Source organism: Gavia stellata, chromosome 2, assembly GCF_030936135.1.
Source record: "Gavia stellata isolate bGavSte3 chromosome 2, bGavSte3.hap2, whole genome shotgun sequence".
NCBI classification, from domain to species: Eukaryota; Metazoa; Chordata; class Aves; order Gaviiformes; family Gaviidae; genus Gavia; species Gavia stellata.
This window is the reverse complement of record NC_082595.1, coordinates 30,881,322-30,895,987: the sequence shown is the minus strand read 5'-3', so window position 1 is coordinate 30,895,987 and position 14,666 is coordinate 30,881,322. Positions and strand designations below refer to the sequence as shown.

The 14,666-nt window shown below is 39.3% G+C and overlaps 1 protein-coding gene across 1 annotated transcript in view; it reads left to right on the top strand.

The window, feature by feature from the left end:
- Positions 1-14,666, top strand: part of DISC1 (DISC1 scaffold protein) — a 184,435-nt gene that overhangs the window by 124,713 nt on the left and 45,056 nt on the right. The window contains exon 9 of the mRNA XM_059832667.1: positions 13,416-13,476. Coding sequence (XP_059688650.1) covers positions 13,416-13,476 — 61 coding nt within the window. The remainder of the gene's footprint in view (positions 1-13,415; positions 13,477-14,666) is intronic.

Below are 14,666 nucleotides of genomic sequence, written 5' to 3'. Positions count from 1 at the left end.
CATGTACTGTGCTGACTTGATGGCTTGATAAGACTGACCTGAATAGACTAAACAGTTTAGACCAATCAACTGACTGGACCAAAATAATATCCTTTGGCCCTTTTTTTTATTTTTATGTGACAACCTTTGGCTTCATCAGAGTTGTAGTCCTGAGGTAGGACTTCATTAGGATACCCCTTCTCCTGTTGTGTCTGTATGCTTCTGTTCCAGCAGGTTGATCCAAAGATGCTCTATGTGGTCTGTGAAGTTCATTAAGTTCATATGTATGCTGTTTGCCCAGAAGATGAGTAGTCCTACAGTACTTATTACTGCGAACTCTCTGCCTTAATTTGTTGCGGGCCTCCTCTCATCATTATTAAACTGTGACTTTTAGGTCTGTGGCTGCGGGCTTGGTGGTATGAAGTTTATCTCTGTGGTAGAAACTAAATAGCTTTTCTGTGTTAGTTGCGTTTTCATGTAAGCAACATATTCTACGTTAAATTCCCAGATCCTCCAAGTCTTCCTCATACTCACCTGTTCTTTTAATTTGGATGGGGAAGAAATTGTCTCTGTGGGGTTCTGAGGATTTCCACACCTTCTGTAATTTAATTTTGCTCTCTCTTGAGAACAGGCCAGTATTGCATATCAGGCATCGGGGTCACTGGCATCAGACCACACTGCTGTGAGCTGGAGGCCTTCTGGTCTCTCCCAGAAGCAAAACTAGGCTTCTTTTGAGAGGTGCTTAGCCCAAGAAGGGAGAGGATTTCCTAGGATTTTAATCTACCCCTTATGTTTTCACCCAAACTAATGTGCTTTAGAGCTGTGCTAATTGACCTGATGTTCTGGTTTTAGATTCGTGGTAGTAACCCCCAGAGCTAATTTACACAACGTGCTTTGAACTGAACTTGGTAATGCAAATATAATGTCCTATTAGCAAACTATGAATGGTTCCTGCTGGGATTTGTACAATGATTCTGAGCTCATTATTACTGTCATTCAATACTGTGGATGCGTAGAGGAAAAATAATTAAACAAAATAGTACTTTAAATCCCAAAAGGAATGTAAAATCAACAAAGTTGAAAACTCAGAAGTCTTAACTTGTGTTTAATATATATACTCTGTGGAAAGAGAGAGGGAAGCAGGGGTATGTGTTAAACACTCAGCATAGCTGCCCAGCCTAATTGGATGGAAAAATTGATACCCAGTGAATCATGTATTTCCCCCAAATGATTCTATACTCTAAATTTAAAGACTTACAATGTTACATGGAAAATGGTGTAAGAAGTATTTTCTTTAATCCTCCTTTAAATATAAGTCATTTTCCAAAAGTGTTGCTTAGGGATTTAGCTGTGTGACTCCTACTGATATCACTGGAAGTTTCATGGCTAAAATGCACAAACAGCGCTTTGCAAAAGCCTCTTGCAATCCAACCCTGCGGAAGCATTGCTGTGTGAGCATTTCTCATTTCTACAGCCTGACCTGGTGTAAGTTAAGCAGCAAAATCTATGGGAGACCTTAAAGTTCAGAAAACTCTTGAATGTTTCCTCAACCTTGCATAAACATACAGGCTGGTATAAGTCCATTAGACTGTGGGCATTTTGGCCCAACCTTTAAAATCTGATTGGGGGAAGAAAAAAAAAGACAGGCAAACCACTCTAACTGTTCGACTGATATGTCAGTCAGCCAAGCAAAGAGGCAGCAGCTCAACTGAAAAAATGTTGTCCAGTCTTGTGCTCTGTAGCACTTGGCTCTAGTCAGACTTGAACAGAGTGCCCTAGAAAGTGGGCTGTAATGTGCTCATCAGCTGCAGACCAGCTCAGACCAATGGAGTTCCCCTTGGGCTCAGTTCTTCCAGAAGTACTTTCCAACCTGCTCTTCGTTATGACTTTTTTTTCCCATTTGACTCCATCCACCTCTCCTTCTGGCCCTACGCCAGTCTGTTCCTGGGCAGACCGTCTCTCTTATACTGTTAACTGCCCAATAATTAGACCAGATACCTGAGCAGGAAACCCAAGTCATCCTCTCTGTGTTCAGGCTGTGGGACTGGTGAAAAATTTCATTCCCTAAGCATCACAGCCCAAATTTGGTGTGGTCCAGCTGGTGTCTTGCAAACAATTCCATCTACCTGGCCACCTTTTCCATGAAGGAGTGATGAGAAACGGGTGGATGTTGTCCAAAGAGCTGATTAGTTTCTCCTGAGAGTGGCCAGAAGAAGTAAGAGTTACTGCTGCTCATGCACCTTAGTGAGAAGGGAAGGTTGAGAGAGGAGGCATACAATCCCAATTTTGTACATTTTGGAGCAGCCTCATAATACTGCTGGTGCTGTTGCTATGGGTTTTGTGATGTCCTGAAGATTTGGGCCTTGACTTTTACTAGGGTTGGACTTCTAGCTCATGTCTTCAAAACTTAAATTAAAACTTTCCAGATGCCACTCGAAAAATAATTTGTGTCATGAAGATTAGATCAACTAGGCATGTGAATTCATACCTAAAGAACATTTGGTATTAGAAAATATTAAATTAAGCTACTGTAGAAAGAGTCTACATCAGCCATTGGGAAGTATTTCAACATCACCAGAATGACCAGTAAAGTGTCCACAAACTACCAACTTGGGAGTTATTAGATTGTGCTAGAAGTTTTCTTTTCTGGCAGTAACTTAAGCACTGCAAGCTTGGTATGGAGACCAAAACCAGAAGCAAAATCCCCTGTGGTAATGAATGATTTACAGCTTAAGTGAAAGAGCAAAGCTGACAAGAACTGAAAAAGGGGAATTTGAAAGGCAAGGGAGTGGAAAGGAAAAAAGGAAGAATGGAGGAGAAAATGAGACACAAACAATGTAGACTTAGGAGTCAGGGAGGGAGACAGCTAGGGTAATATGGCAGACAAAATGTATGAAAAAGAAAATCATAGTCAAAAGTCAAGAAAAGTTGTCAGCTTCACCAGAAATGGTTATTTTCAGTGGAAAAAAAATTAAAGAAAAAAAAAAAAGCCACTGCATCAAAGTGTTGTGCTGCTTTGAAGAATGAATCCACTCATCCTGCTTACAATATAGCAATGCTGAGACTCCATGCGAAGAGCAAGGTCTTTAATTCCCTTCTTTTATGGACATTACTCAAACAGAGGTCTTGGTGTTTAATTCAAATAAAAGATTTTCTATTGATGCTGAAACTGTTTGCTTCATTCTAGAAAGAGATTTTGAACTAGTAATAAGGGTGCTTTTTTCATCACGTCTCTAAGCAAAGTATGAATTAAGTCTCTTTTTTTGCCAAAAAAAGGTTACAGGGAGCTCAAATATTTTGTTTTATCCAGATAAGGAGAAGATGCAGATTTATGTCTGGCTTCGGTGACAGAAGAGGATGTCAAGAAAAAGATGATGAAATATAGAGTAGCATAGGTGGAAATTACATGGTAATCTGCAATATAGTAGGTTTTGTCTTCCATTGAAATGTCATTGGAATCCCTTGTTTATTGTGCAGTTGAAAGTGGTGTGTGCAACTCATTTATAAAACTAGTTTATAATCTTACGGGAAATCTTATGCCTTCATTGGGACCACCTTAACTTAGAGATACTAAAGCTGTTGCTTTCAAAAGCTTTAGCGTAGTAGAGTTTTGCACTAGAAAGTTAATAAGAAAGCTAACAAAGATTTTTATAGTGTAAGCAATATTTTTAAGTCAGCCGGTTAAATTAATGATCCTGTCTTGAAAGCAGTTCAAAAAATGTCTGCCCACTCAACAGTGTGCACTTGTGTCTGTGACTCTGCCCTTTTGAGTGCTCAGGATTAGTATGAGCAATTTGTGCATATACATTCTTGTAGCTGCATCTGTTTTGCTCAGCTGCTGTAGTTTTCCCAATTACATTTTGTAAATCTCTGCTCCAGCTTTGTATATTAGTAGCAGAGAGGCTTTTAAGGTGTCACGGCATGTTCATGGTCAAAAGCATCATGTTTACATTGTTATGTCAAGTATAGCCAAATATCAGTGATGGGTTTAGTGAAACTCATAAGCAGTTGTGTGCAGGTTGCATAATGCCAGGAGGGCGCCAGGGCAAACATTATTAGGAATTAGGGGAAGTGATATATTAAGGCTGTCTGCTTTACTCCTTGTGCCTGGAATAGCTGTGGAACAGCTGAATGACTTTGCCACATCTTCACATTTTTTCTTGTTTAGAAGCCCTGAAATTGCAGCAAAGTTGCCTGGTGTAGCCAATGGTGGCCGAGTAGTTTACAAAGGGTTTCTGAAAACTGCAGTGTATCAGACTATGTGGGACACTTTGCTTCTCTGTGTCGCTGCTAGTTGTCAGCTATTTTTCAAAAAAGAAATTGCTGCTTCTCTGTAGTTCGAAGACCTGTTCTAGATCCTTGGAGAGAACAGCAGTGCAAAAACGCAAGTTAGTGCTATTTGCAGTTATCATTTGTAACTGTTGGTAGAGGAAGTCACTGCTTTATTTGATGTCATTTCAAGGTTGTTAAAAAATAGCTTGCAATGCTGAATATTCCTCTTTCTCATCGCTATTGCAATTTGTATTACTTCTAACCTTCAGTATATACTTTTGAGCTCTGCTTTGCTTTCTTTAAAATAATCTGAAGGACTGATGTGTTAGCAGCTATTTGTTCTACTGGAGTGAAGATAAGTGTTTGTCATTTTCTTTTGTCAGTGGTAACATTGGCCTTTTTTTAACACTTTTTTTTTTCTTGTTGCTTTTCAAAGCTCTTATGCTTGTACTCGGCTCTCTCTTTCATCTCTCTTAGTAGCCAGATTCTATTGCAGCATTTGGGAGCAAATTCCAATTTTTAATTTTTTTTGGCTGTGCTGCAGTGCTGTGTTTTTGTTCTATAAAGACGTTTTGAGCACAGACATCTTCTGCGTTAAATAATTGTATTTGTTGAAGTACAAAATATATTTTATCCTCTGGCTGAGGGCTATCCCTGTATAGGTGCCTGGGTTCTTGATAATTTTTGTATAGCCTGGCTAGCCAACATGTTGAGCTGGAGAAAAGATAATTCGCAATATTAAGACCAGCATGAAATTTTGCAGAGTCCTTTTGGAAAAAAAATTCTGGAGAAAATGCAGAGAAGTCTTTGACCATCTTTCCTTTGTGACCTTAAATTAAAAAGCCGAAGTGGGTTACTCATTTAATATAACTTTTGGCTGCAATTGAGGGACTAAAACATTAGGTGTAATACTGAATACTTGAAAGTTCAGCAGAACAACCACTATGGGAGAACTTAAACCAGCTACTGTATATTTTAGAAGCCTTGATGTTGCTGAACGGCTGTGACGTACGTCTGATGGTCTGTGGATCATCCCTATTAGCTTTAAGGTATCCTGTTAAGCCAAAAATTGAATCGCAATTTCATTTGTCTTATAGTTTGTCTCCTCAGCTAAAAAAAGTTTGAACTGTTCCTCCTTTTCATAGTATAGGCATTAGGTGTTGTCAGTTATTGTCATGGCGCTTAGCCCCTGCATAAAGCTTGATTGTTCTCTGCTGTTTGTCTTGGATAGCTGTATAAATGGCTCATTCTGTGTCTTTTTGTTTTATCTAACAGTGTTAAAATAAATCTTACTTTCAGGAAAAAGTTGTGGCAATTCGAATAATGAGTTTGAACTTTTTTGGTGCCTTTGCACATGTAGAGTCTGGTTGTCTTGTTAGCTTGGGTAATGGTTTCCAGATGATCTCTTGTGACTGCTGACAATCCACAGAGGGCAAGCTGGACACGTGGCTCTCCTTGATGTTCAGACTTCGCTTTGCAAGGAGAAATGAGAAAAAAGAAATTGTTTTTTTGGGGGGGGAGTCTGAACAGATGGTCAGCAGAGGATTGAAGTAATAGGTTGCGAACAGGCAGAGAGGAAAACCAGGTAAGAGAAAATGTGAAGAAAATGTGAGCAGATTGCTCTCCTCCCATCCTCCCCTTCATTTCTCCCTTACTGCTCAGTGAAGAATGGAAGGGAAATAGGAATGGAAAGTGAAAGGAAGCTTTCCTCATAGTTTTTAGAAAGGGTATGATACTTCCAATGCTAAGGTACATTGATAAATTATCGTGTCATGTTCTATGTGAACAGTGACTTGGGTGGCTGCAGAGAAGCTAGCAAAGCAGGAGGGTCCTATCCATGTGACGGGATGGGAGGGTAAAACTCAACCCTCGCGTTGCCTGTAGGAGAATTGAGGCGCCTCCATCCCCTGAAGATGTTCTTAGTGCTCATCTCCAGCATCCTTCCAGAGTGGTGCTACGTAGTCACTCTGGACCTAAAAATTGTGCATGGTTCCATGTCTTAACTCACTTTAAATAAAGTAAAACCTGTCTGTAATGAAGAAAACCTTTCTGGGGGAGTTGACTTATGTATGTCAGCAGTGTAAAGCAGAGGGATAGTTTGGGTTTGAGTTCAGGTTTCCCTGCAGTGAGAACGTTGCTTTCCATTACCAAGCATGTGAAGAAGTAGGAATGATTTTCTCCAGGTCTGCAGCAAATTTAGAGCTCCATTTGGTGCATCCGAAACATTTGTAGCTTTTGAATCATTTGTGGAAAAGTAACCAAACCTGTGATGGGGCTCTGTGCCTGGCCAGTGATTACCGTAGAGGTGGTATGTGCAGGAGAGAAGTTTTAAGTTGGAAGACCTAGAGGCCGCTCCCAGACCTGTGGCTGGACAGGTGGGTGGTCTTGCACTAATCGCTTTATAACCCTCCCTACACTTTATACAGCCTTTTAAAGTATCAAGGCAGGTCTGTTGTCATGTAACTTCAGTGCTATAGTCACTGCTGGGCCAACGTTTCATCTACCGCCCCTTTAATTTAGAAGCAATACACTTGCTTTGAAATTGCGTAATAAAACAATTTGTAAAATTTCAGTTAATTTCTTTTAAAAGGTAAATTATTTACTGAAAGTATTTAGAAAGTAATTTGCCTCCTTCCCCCTGCTGTCTTCCACGTGTAGCACAGGAGGAACCACTGTGCGTCAGGCTCGCCGGATTTTACAGAAATCTGAAAGAAGCTTAGAAACCCTGTGAAAGTATGGTAATTCCCTTCAACTTAGGCAATTTAATCATCACACAACTTGAAGGGTCACCTGTCTCTTTGGATGAAAAGTACCACATACAATGAAGAAGGTTCAGGAGGTAAATTCTGGGAATGTCTGTTTTTCAGATATGCCTTTTTATGCAGGGTGGTTCCCCCGCTCTCCTTTTCTGCTCTGCAAACCTTTTATGACATGCCCAGAGAGACAGAATTGTAAGTTGTTATAGGCAGAGCTGCTGGCGCCTCCTGTCATTTCTCTTTATAAGATCTAGTTTTCTGGTTTTTATTTCTTTGTCAAACTTCTGTTCATGCTGAGATTTTCTGTACCTTATATCTGCCCTGACATCTGACCTGAGGGCAGGACGTAGCTTCTCTGTTAAAATCAGTATTTTCTATACACTATATATGTTTAACTGTTATTTTTTACGTCAAAGGCAAGGAATCACTTGACTCCTTGCAGGCTCAAATTAATTTTTGCACCAAGGCCTACAAATTAAGCCAGCTGTAAATATGTTGAGAGCCTTTGTAGGCAGAGAGACAAGCAGATGGAGCAGGTTCTTTGCCTGCTTCTGCTATGTGCAAAACACTGCCATCTCTCCAAATGAGCTGGTACTTTCTGGGGTCTCCTAAAGAGAGAAAGCTCGTTGTCTTGAGTATTGCAGTGTCCACCCACTCCCAGCGTGTCTAGAGGTTAGACTGTATGCTTCCTCCTGTTCAGAATGTACCCACATGTTTGAGAGAAAGTTAACAGTAGACCTTCTGTATCAACAACCCCAAAGGGAACTTCCTGAGGAAGATGTATTGTTCACTCTGTACTTTTCTTCTTTTCCTGTTTCAGTGCAACATAAGAGGAATGCTATGCTCTCCTGTGTTCTGCCAATTTTCTATTTATTACTCTTCATATATTTTTATTACTTCCCATATTTTTACAAAGGTTGAGGCTATGAAGTGGCAGTATACTATAAGATTTTAAATGTAAGAGCAAACAAAGTATTTTAAAACAGTAATGCTCAAGCTAGAACCTTTAATTGTTTGTTTCTTTGTATCAGAGGACTTGCCCTACAGTATCAGAGCAGTTGACCATCCTAGTGATGGAGAGGCAACTGAGCAGTTGACCATCCTAGTGATGGAGAGGCAACTGAAGCGAATGGCAAAAATCTTCGCATAGACAAGATGCAACATACTGTGTCCCTCTGAAAGCTGTGAAAGCAGTGGAATGGCATTTGACAATAGAACCCTGAAAGCCCCCTGTTCTCTTGTGAGATGGGATTATGATAAGATCAACATTACTAAATCACCTGGCAGTTGCTGCAGACTCTCCTTCATCCAGAGGGACTGAGGCTGCCTGGCAGCTCTGTATAGTGCAGCCCTGCTGCATTCACACACTTAATCCCAGTGGAACTGCTGTGCTTGAACTACCTGCTGGTGGCATGTCACTGCAAAGCACAGCGTTTTGTGTGGCAGGTCAGTATCCTATTTTCCAGGCCAGCTGTTTTCAGAAGAAGGAAAAAACCTTGTGGTTGAGTTATGGAATCACCTCCAATTAGGCAGATAATATCTTCAACACCATCAAGGAGGATTGGGTTATGTCTTTAAATGCGTGGCTTTAATTTCATAGATGTTTGGTACCAATTTTTGTCTTTCCAGTTCACCTTTATGTAATCTTCCTATTCGCGGAATAGCCAATCCATTTAGACTCTCCCTAAACTTTGGCCACCTCATCTCTGGTGGCAGTAATTTCCCCAGGCTAATTTTGTGCTGTTCTGCAGTGATATTTAGAGGATTAGCACATTCCTTAGAACAAAGCACAATTGCTGGAAGACACAGGTAGTAACTGCATATCTCAGTATTTATTTTGTTACTGGAAGACAGTCAGTGAGCCAGAATAGAATTTGGTTGATAGACTTGACCTAGAATGTTAGCTTTTTTGGAGTATTTTGCATGTCTTTATTGAGCCATCTATTTTCCTCTCTTTAATCCTGGCCTTTTCCGTTCTTTTTACTTGAGTTCCCTGGGAATAAATCAGTGGAAAGAGGCAGTTGTTCTTTACACAGAGCTTGTTCTTTGGGTTTTTCCATGTCTGTCTGCAAGATGCAAAATTTCTTACCATTCTGTAATCCAAAATCTTGTTACTGGGGCTTGATAAATCATCTTGACACGTAGTTGAGCAGCTGAGATGTCGTCTCTAAAGTTTGACTGGCTTTTCAAGTTAAGCTTTAAATACGTCGAAGCCTTTCCGCAGTTTTTCAGACCCCAACTTCACACATTAATGCAGCACACCTTCCACAATGGAAAAAATCAGGTATTTTCAACTAATCATGTTCTGCTTTCGCTTTTCTCTTAGCGCAAATAATAATTTCTACATTTAAGAAACAGAATAGTGACAGGACAAGCAGTCTGTCAACCTTGTTCACATCCAGTTCTGCCTTCAGATTTTACCCCAGGTGGATCAATGCATGCAGTTACTTCTATTTTTATATCATTCTTAAGAGCCAAATCTCATCCTAGATCCTTAAGATGGGCAAAAATCTCATTGAAGCCAGTGGGAGCTTTGCTCTTTCTGACTAATAAAGTATTTGAGAAGGAATGTAATGCTTGTGGATCAGAGAGGCTAATTGTATAGGCTTCATGTTTGTCATGCAGGCAGGTAATGTCTAGCAGCCATTGTGGCTGTTTCAACCTTTAATTTTGTGTCAAAATGTGTGTGAAATAATGCCCTTTAAAATGAAAGGCAAAAAATTGACTTTGGGATTTGTATCTCTGTGACCTGAGATGTGGATCACTAGTCTGGTAGAGAACTACAGACCTGTAGGCTGGCACTTAAAAACTGCTGTGATACTGGCTGCCAATTTTTTGAGGCACCCAATGCAATTTTTATTCTTCCGAGGTGCCAAACATCCACATCTGGAGCTTCCATATGAACACTAGGTTCAAAGGTGTCTCCAGTCAGATACTCGGTTTTAGAAAGTTTTTGAAAATATTGATCACAGAATGAAAAGCATTTGTTATGGTCCATAGGTCTCTGTAAGCTCAATTTGTGAGGACCAAGACTGAAGGATAAAAATGGTGATACACCTTCATGTGCAGGCTCAAATAATATTTGTAAGTAAGAGAAATAGCATTACCCCATTAGGGCTTCTTTCAGATGAGAAAGAACAGATGAGAAAGAAAAGAATGCTATGTAGGGTAATTATTGGAAGAGATTTATGCAGCTTCTAAAATGGCAGATTTACGCTCTGTGACAACTAGAAGGCCACCACAGGAGCTCACTGCTGCCCCTCAGCTCCATCTGGCCAGGACTGATTCCAAGACTAGAATTTGGTGCTGTAAGCAGGAAGAAAAATGTATGATAAAATAAGAGAAAGAAATGCTTAATCACTTTTTTCAATTAAGGCTTCACAAGAAAAGTCTGTGTTTAATCTTAGCAAATACCCTGGTGTCTGATCTTCTGTAAGTATTTATACTTTTTTATTTTAATAACTCCCCTCAAGGCCAATATGAGCTAAGCATGTAAATCCCCAGAGTACTGATGAAAAAAGCAGTCCCATTCACTTAAATGTAAAAATAAACCATTTTGCATGTTTATGCAGAGAAAAATCTCATAAATTATTACTTTTTTCTCTGTCATTTAGTACTTTCTTAGCTAGATTGAAGGCACACACAGCTTCCTGTTTGCATTTTTTGTTTTGAAGTGATGTTGAATAGATTAATTAAATTAGAACAAAAAAATCTGCTAATTTGTTGCTTGTCTTCTATTTCAAATGGATGATCTAAAAGGCTGAAAGTATTTGTGTATTTGTTGCAGTGCTGCTTGCAGCTTGTTACAGGGGAAGTAACCTCCATCGGATTTTTAAGCAGGGTTTTCCTTCCAGCAAAATCCCAGGTCACAGCTCTTCCAATTACATGCAGAAGGCAGCAAGGAGACAAAGCTAGTCTGGGTAGCTTTCTCTTTCAGCAGCAAAGTTTGCATTTCTTTTAATGTAGTTAAAACATTTGACAGGAGAGAGTAGGGTTTAGTGCTGTGAGGTGATTTCCAAATGAGTGTTAGCTTTTTACTGACCTACTTTTGACTAGCGGTGTATTCTTGTCCATTACTTTTTGTCATTGAATAATGCTGGTATATTAAGCTGTGTGCTTCAAGGGCATTGTAAAATTGCATGTAGGGGCAGGACTGAACTGTGGAAGTGTGAATTACTCTATCAGATCATACCCAATTAAAAAGTGACAAGCACAGCAGGTGAAATTGAAAGCAAGGTTTATCCTTCATGTAAGATAAGAAGTCACTATATCGGTTAGAAACAAAGTGAGTGTGAAACAGATTCTCCACCTCTTCTCATCCCTCTCCAAAAATTAGTAGTATCTGCTGACTTTGTTATCTGAAAGAATAAGTCCCGGAGCTGTAACAGCACGTGTTGAAGGGTATTATGACAATGGCAAGAGAAGGGGGAGTATGGCAGCCATACACCTTTAAGTTATCTGCTATCAAAGTGTGTGCTGAACCTCAGGTCAGTGCATTGGGGATTGATGGATAGGGAGTTTGGAAAAAGTGGTGGTAGTTTATATAAAGCTGTAGCATGTCGTTAAAGGAAGACTTGCAGTCTTGCAGGCTCTCCGCAGTTCCACAGGAAGCATAGGAATAAAAGTATGGTAAGGAAACTGGGAACTTCTACTAAGCCCCGTAGTTCTTATAAAACTGCTACAAGCTAAGGAAACTTATTTAGGCTCCAGTGCTATTGCAAAAATCCTTATATAACCTTTTGCATAACATTCACCAGCACTCTTCTAATGGTGAGATGGGTCTGTGAAGGTATAAACGAATGCAGTTGTCTATGTACAATCTTCCAGAATCCTGCTGGTTCAAGATGTTGTGTTGCAAAACCTGTTCTGACAGTGAACTTGGATTAAAGATGTTATGAACAAAATTGTGGTGCTTTCCAGAGTATTAGGGTTGTGGTGGGTTATGGTTTTGTTTGGTTTGGGTTTTTTTTGGCATTGTGTTTGGGGTTTTTTTGGTTTTGTTTTTTTTTTTTGCTAATCCAATAAGCTGTCTAGTAAAATAAACAAAAAATACCCAAAAAGTAAATCAACTTGGAAGATGTGCCCTATATTTGCTATTGGGATGCAGACTGCTTCAGTGATGTGATTGCTGTCTGACCAGGTGAACACCACCTTCTGCAGACAGTGGATGTTACATTGACCCTGATGCTTGTTGCTAATGATATTAAGTGGTTTCAGTTAGTGAACTCTTCTGTGTGTCTGTGAACACAACTTTAGCACAGCTGATTTGGTTAACGATGAGTTTTCAGATTAGGCTTTAGTGTGTGATGTTTGACTTTGTGAAGAAAAAAAATTAAAAAAAATAAAAAGGGAAGTGAGAAATATGTGAAGCACTTGACATGTGTAAGCTGTGCTTGGAGGTATTGTATTGTAGGGAAGATAGGGGAAGATGGATGGGTAAATTCACAGGGTACCTGATCCATGTAGCAAGCTTTGCCCATAAAACCAGTGGTGCTCTGTAGAATGCATCTTCATATAAAATATATATTTAATTGATGTACAATGAGTTAAGAGTTTAAAAGTGACCATCTGATTTATAGTCCTACTAGACTTGGAGTTGGCAAGCAGCTGTTAGGGAGGGGAAAAATAGTTATCATAATGTGAAAATGGTTATCCTCTAAAAGACTCCATTTTCCTGGAGGGGATTTACCTTTTCCCCCCTTCGTACCCCTAATAGAGTACCAAGGGTCACTCAGAAGAATGGCTTTATTATTGTGTGTTATGGTGACTAAGTAGTTTATTTGAGTTTCTTCTGAGTGAAGAAGTTGTAAGGACTCATATGCAGGCAATTTCTAGGTTTCAAGTTTAAAAACAAACAAACCCCAAAACACCAAACCACAAAAAAACTCACCCCAAATCTCATACCAGTCTTGAGTGGTAATTCTTTCCATTTTGTAGCGTTTTGGTTCTGTTAGAATAAATGATACAAGATTCATAACACTTTAAAGGGGTCTTGTGCATGGACTGATGAATTAGTTCGGCTTGCTTGCTTCTCCTGAAGGTAAAGGGGAGGACCTAGCTGTATGGGTTCCTTTCTTCTTTTGTGGTGGTGGTGGGGTTTTTTTTGTCGAGAGGAAACTTCTACAAACTGTGCCTTTTTTAATCTCACCGTTTTTCTGGCATGACCAAGAGGTCAATGCATTAATTACTAGATATATTAACGTAATAGAGATACAATAGACTTTCAAGAAAAAAAGGGAGAAGACACCCACGCTGTAATTTGAATGTGGAAAAGATTAATGGAATTCTAATTTCTAACTGATACATGCAAAATTTGTGTGTAAGAGATGAGTTGGTTTAAAAAAAAAAAAAAAACAAAACAAAACTGTACAGTTATACCATCACCTAACTTTGACTTTTATTTTGCAGTAGCCAGTCTAAAAGAAAATGCTGAAAAGTATATGGAGATGCTGGAGGATAAACTACACAGGTAAGGATGGTATCATGGAAACCTTTGAAAGCTTAAAAATGCTTGTTAATGCAGCATTGACATGCATAAAAGTGTTAGGGAACATTTTGGAACTTGTATTAGAATAACACCAAAAATAGTTCGAAGTTGGAAATCATGTAAGTGTTATTGTTAAGACCTCTGTTTGTGGCTATGTTCAGCAGCTTTGCCACTAGCCTGCCAATGGATGCAGGTAAAAGAAAGAATTGCTGTGTTCTGTAGTGCGTAGGACTGCTCTGGAGCTGGGGTGATATGGCCAGAGAAAAGGGAGCATGCATGCAGCTTGTGTGCATGCATCACTCCAGCTCCATGTGCAGGTGTGAGCTCTTGAACACCCAAAAGCCCTGAAGTATTGGGGATGTAACAGCTGGTTGAAAAATCACCCTTCTGTTCCTATGCAAAACCCAACTCTGAGCAGGGCCAAGGAATTCTTTCCAGAATTCTGGGCATCTTTAACAAGTAACGACTCTTTGTATAACAGTTTTAAAAGAATGTCATTTGGGGGGATTGTGGAAAGCAAATAGAAACCAAGACAACAATGGAGATATTTTAAGAACTGAATTTACTTATTTTTATGCCTTTGTTTTTTTAAACAAATGCTAACATTTATATTTCCTTCTCTTGCTGTGTGAAGGGGCCTCTAGATCACCCCTCAAATTTTAGGCTGCTCCTTGAAATACGGTTAGCAAATGTTGCAGTGCTGTTGTAATGGAATCTTCTACGTTAGTGGACTTTGCCTTGCGGAAGTATATTTGTATTGGAAAAGGCTTCATAGGCAATAATTGGAGTTTGTGTCTTAATAAAATGCAACCCACCAAATTAGCACTGCTTCCATTTCTGTTACTGAGCGGGTATAATTAATAAACTTGTTGCCCTCATTATTTTTTGTTATATTGATGAAGAGAGGGCTCTAGATCTTTAGATTTGCTCACTCATACATTTGAATATAGAAGAATTTATTTTGCATTACTCTTAAATTTAAAAGTAATTCAGAGCTAAGTGAAAAATTATGGAAACAGACCTCGAAGATCAAGCTGTGTGCTGCCTAACCCCCTCTTAATAACATTTATACTCCATATACTCTAATCCATAAGTGTAAGACAAGTCTTAAGAACTTTCTGTGGTTGTCTTTTTGAAAACCATACTTTTTATTAAAAAATAAAATATAAGGT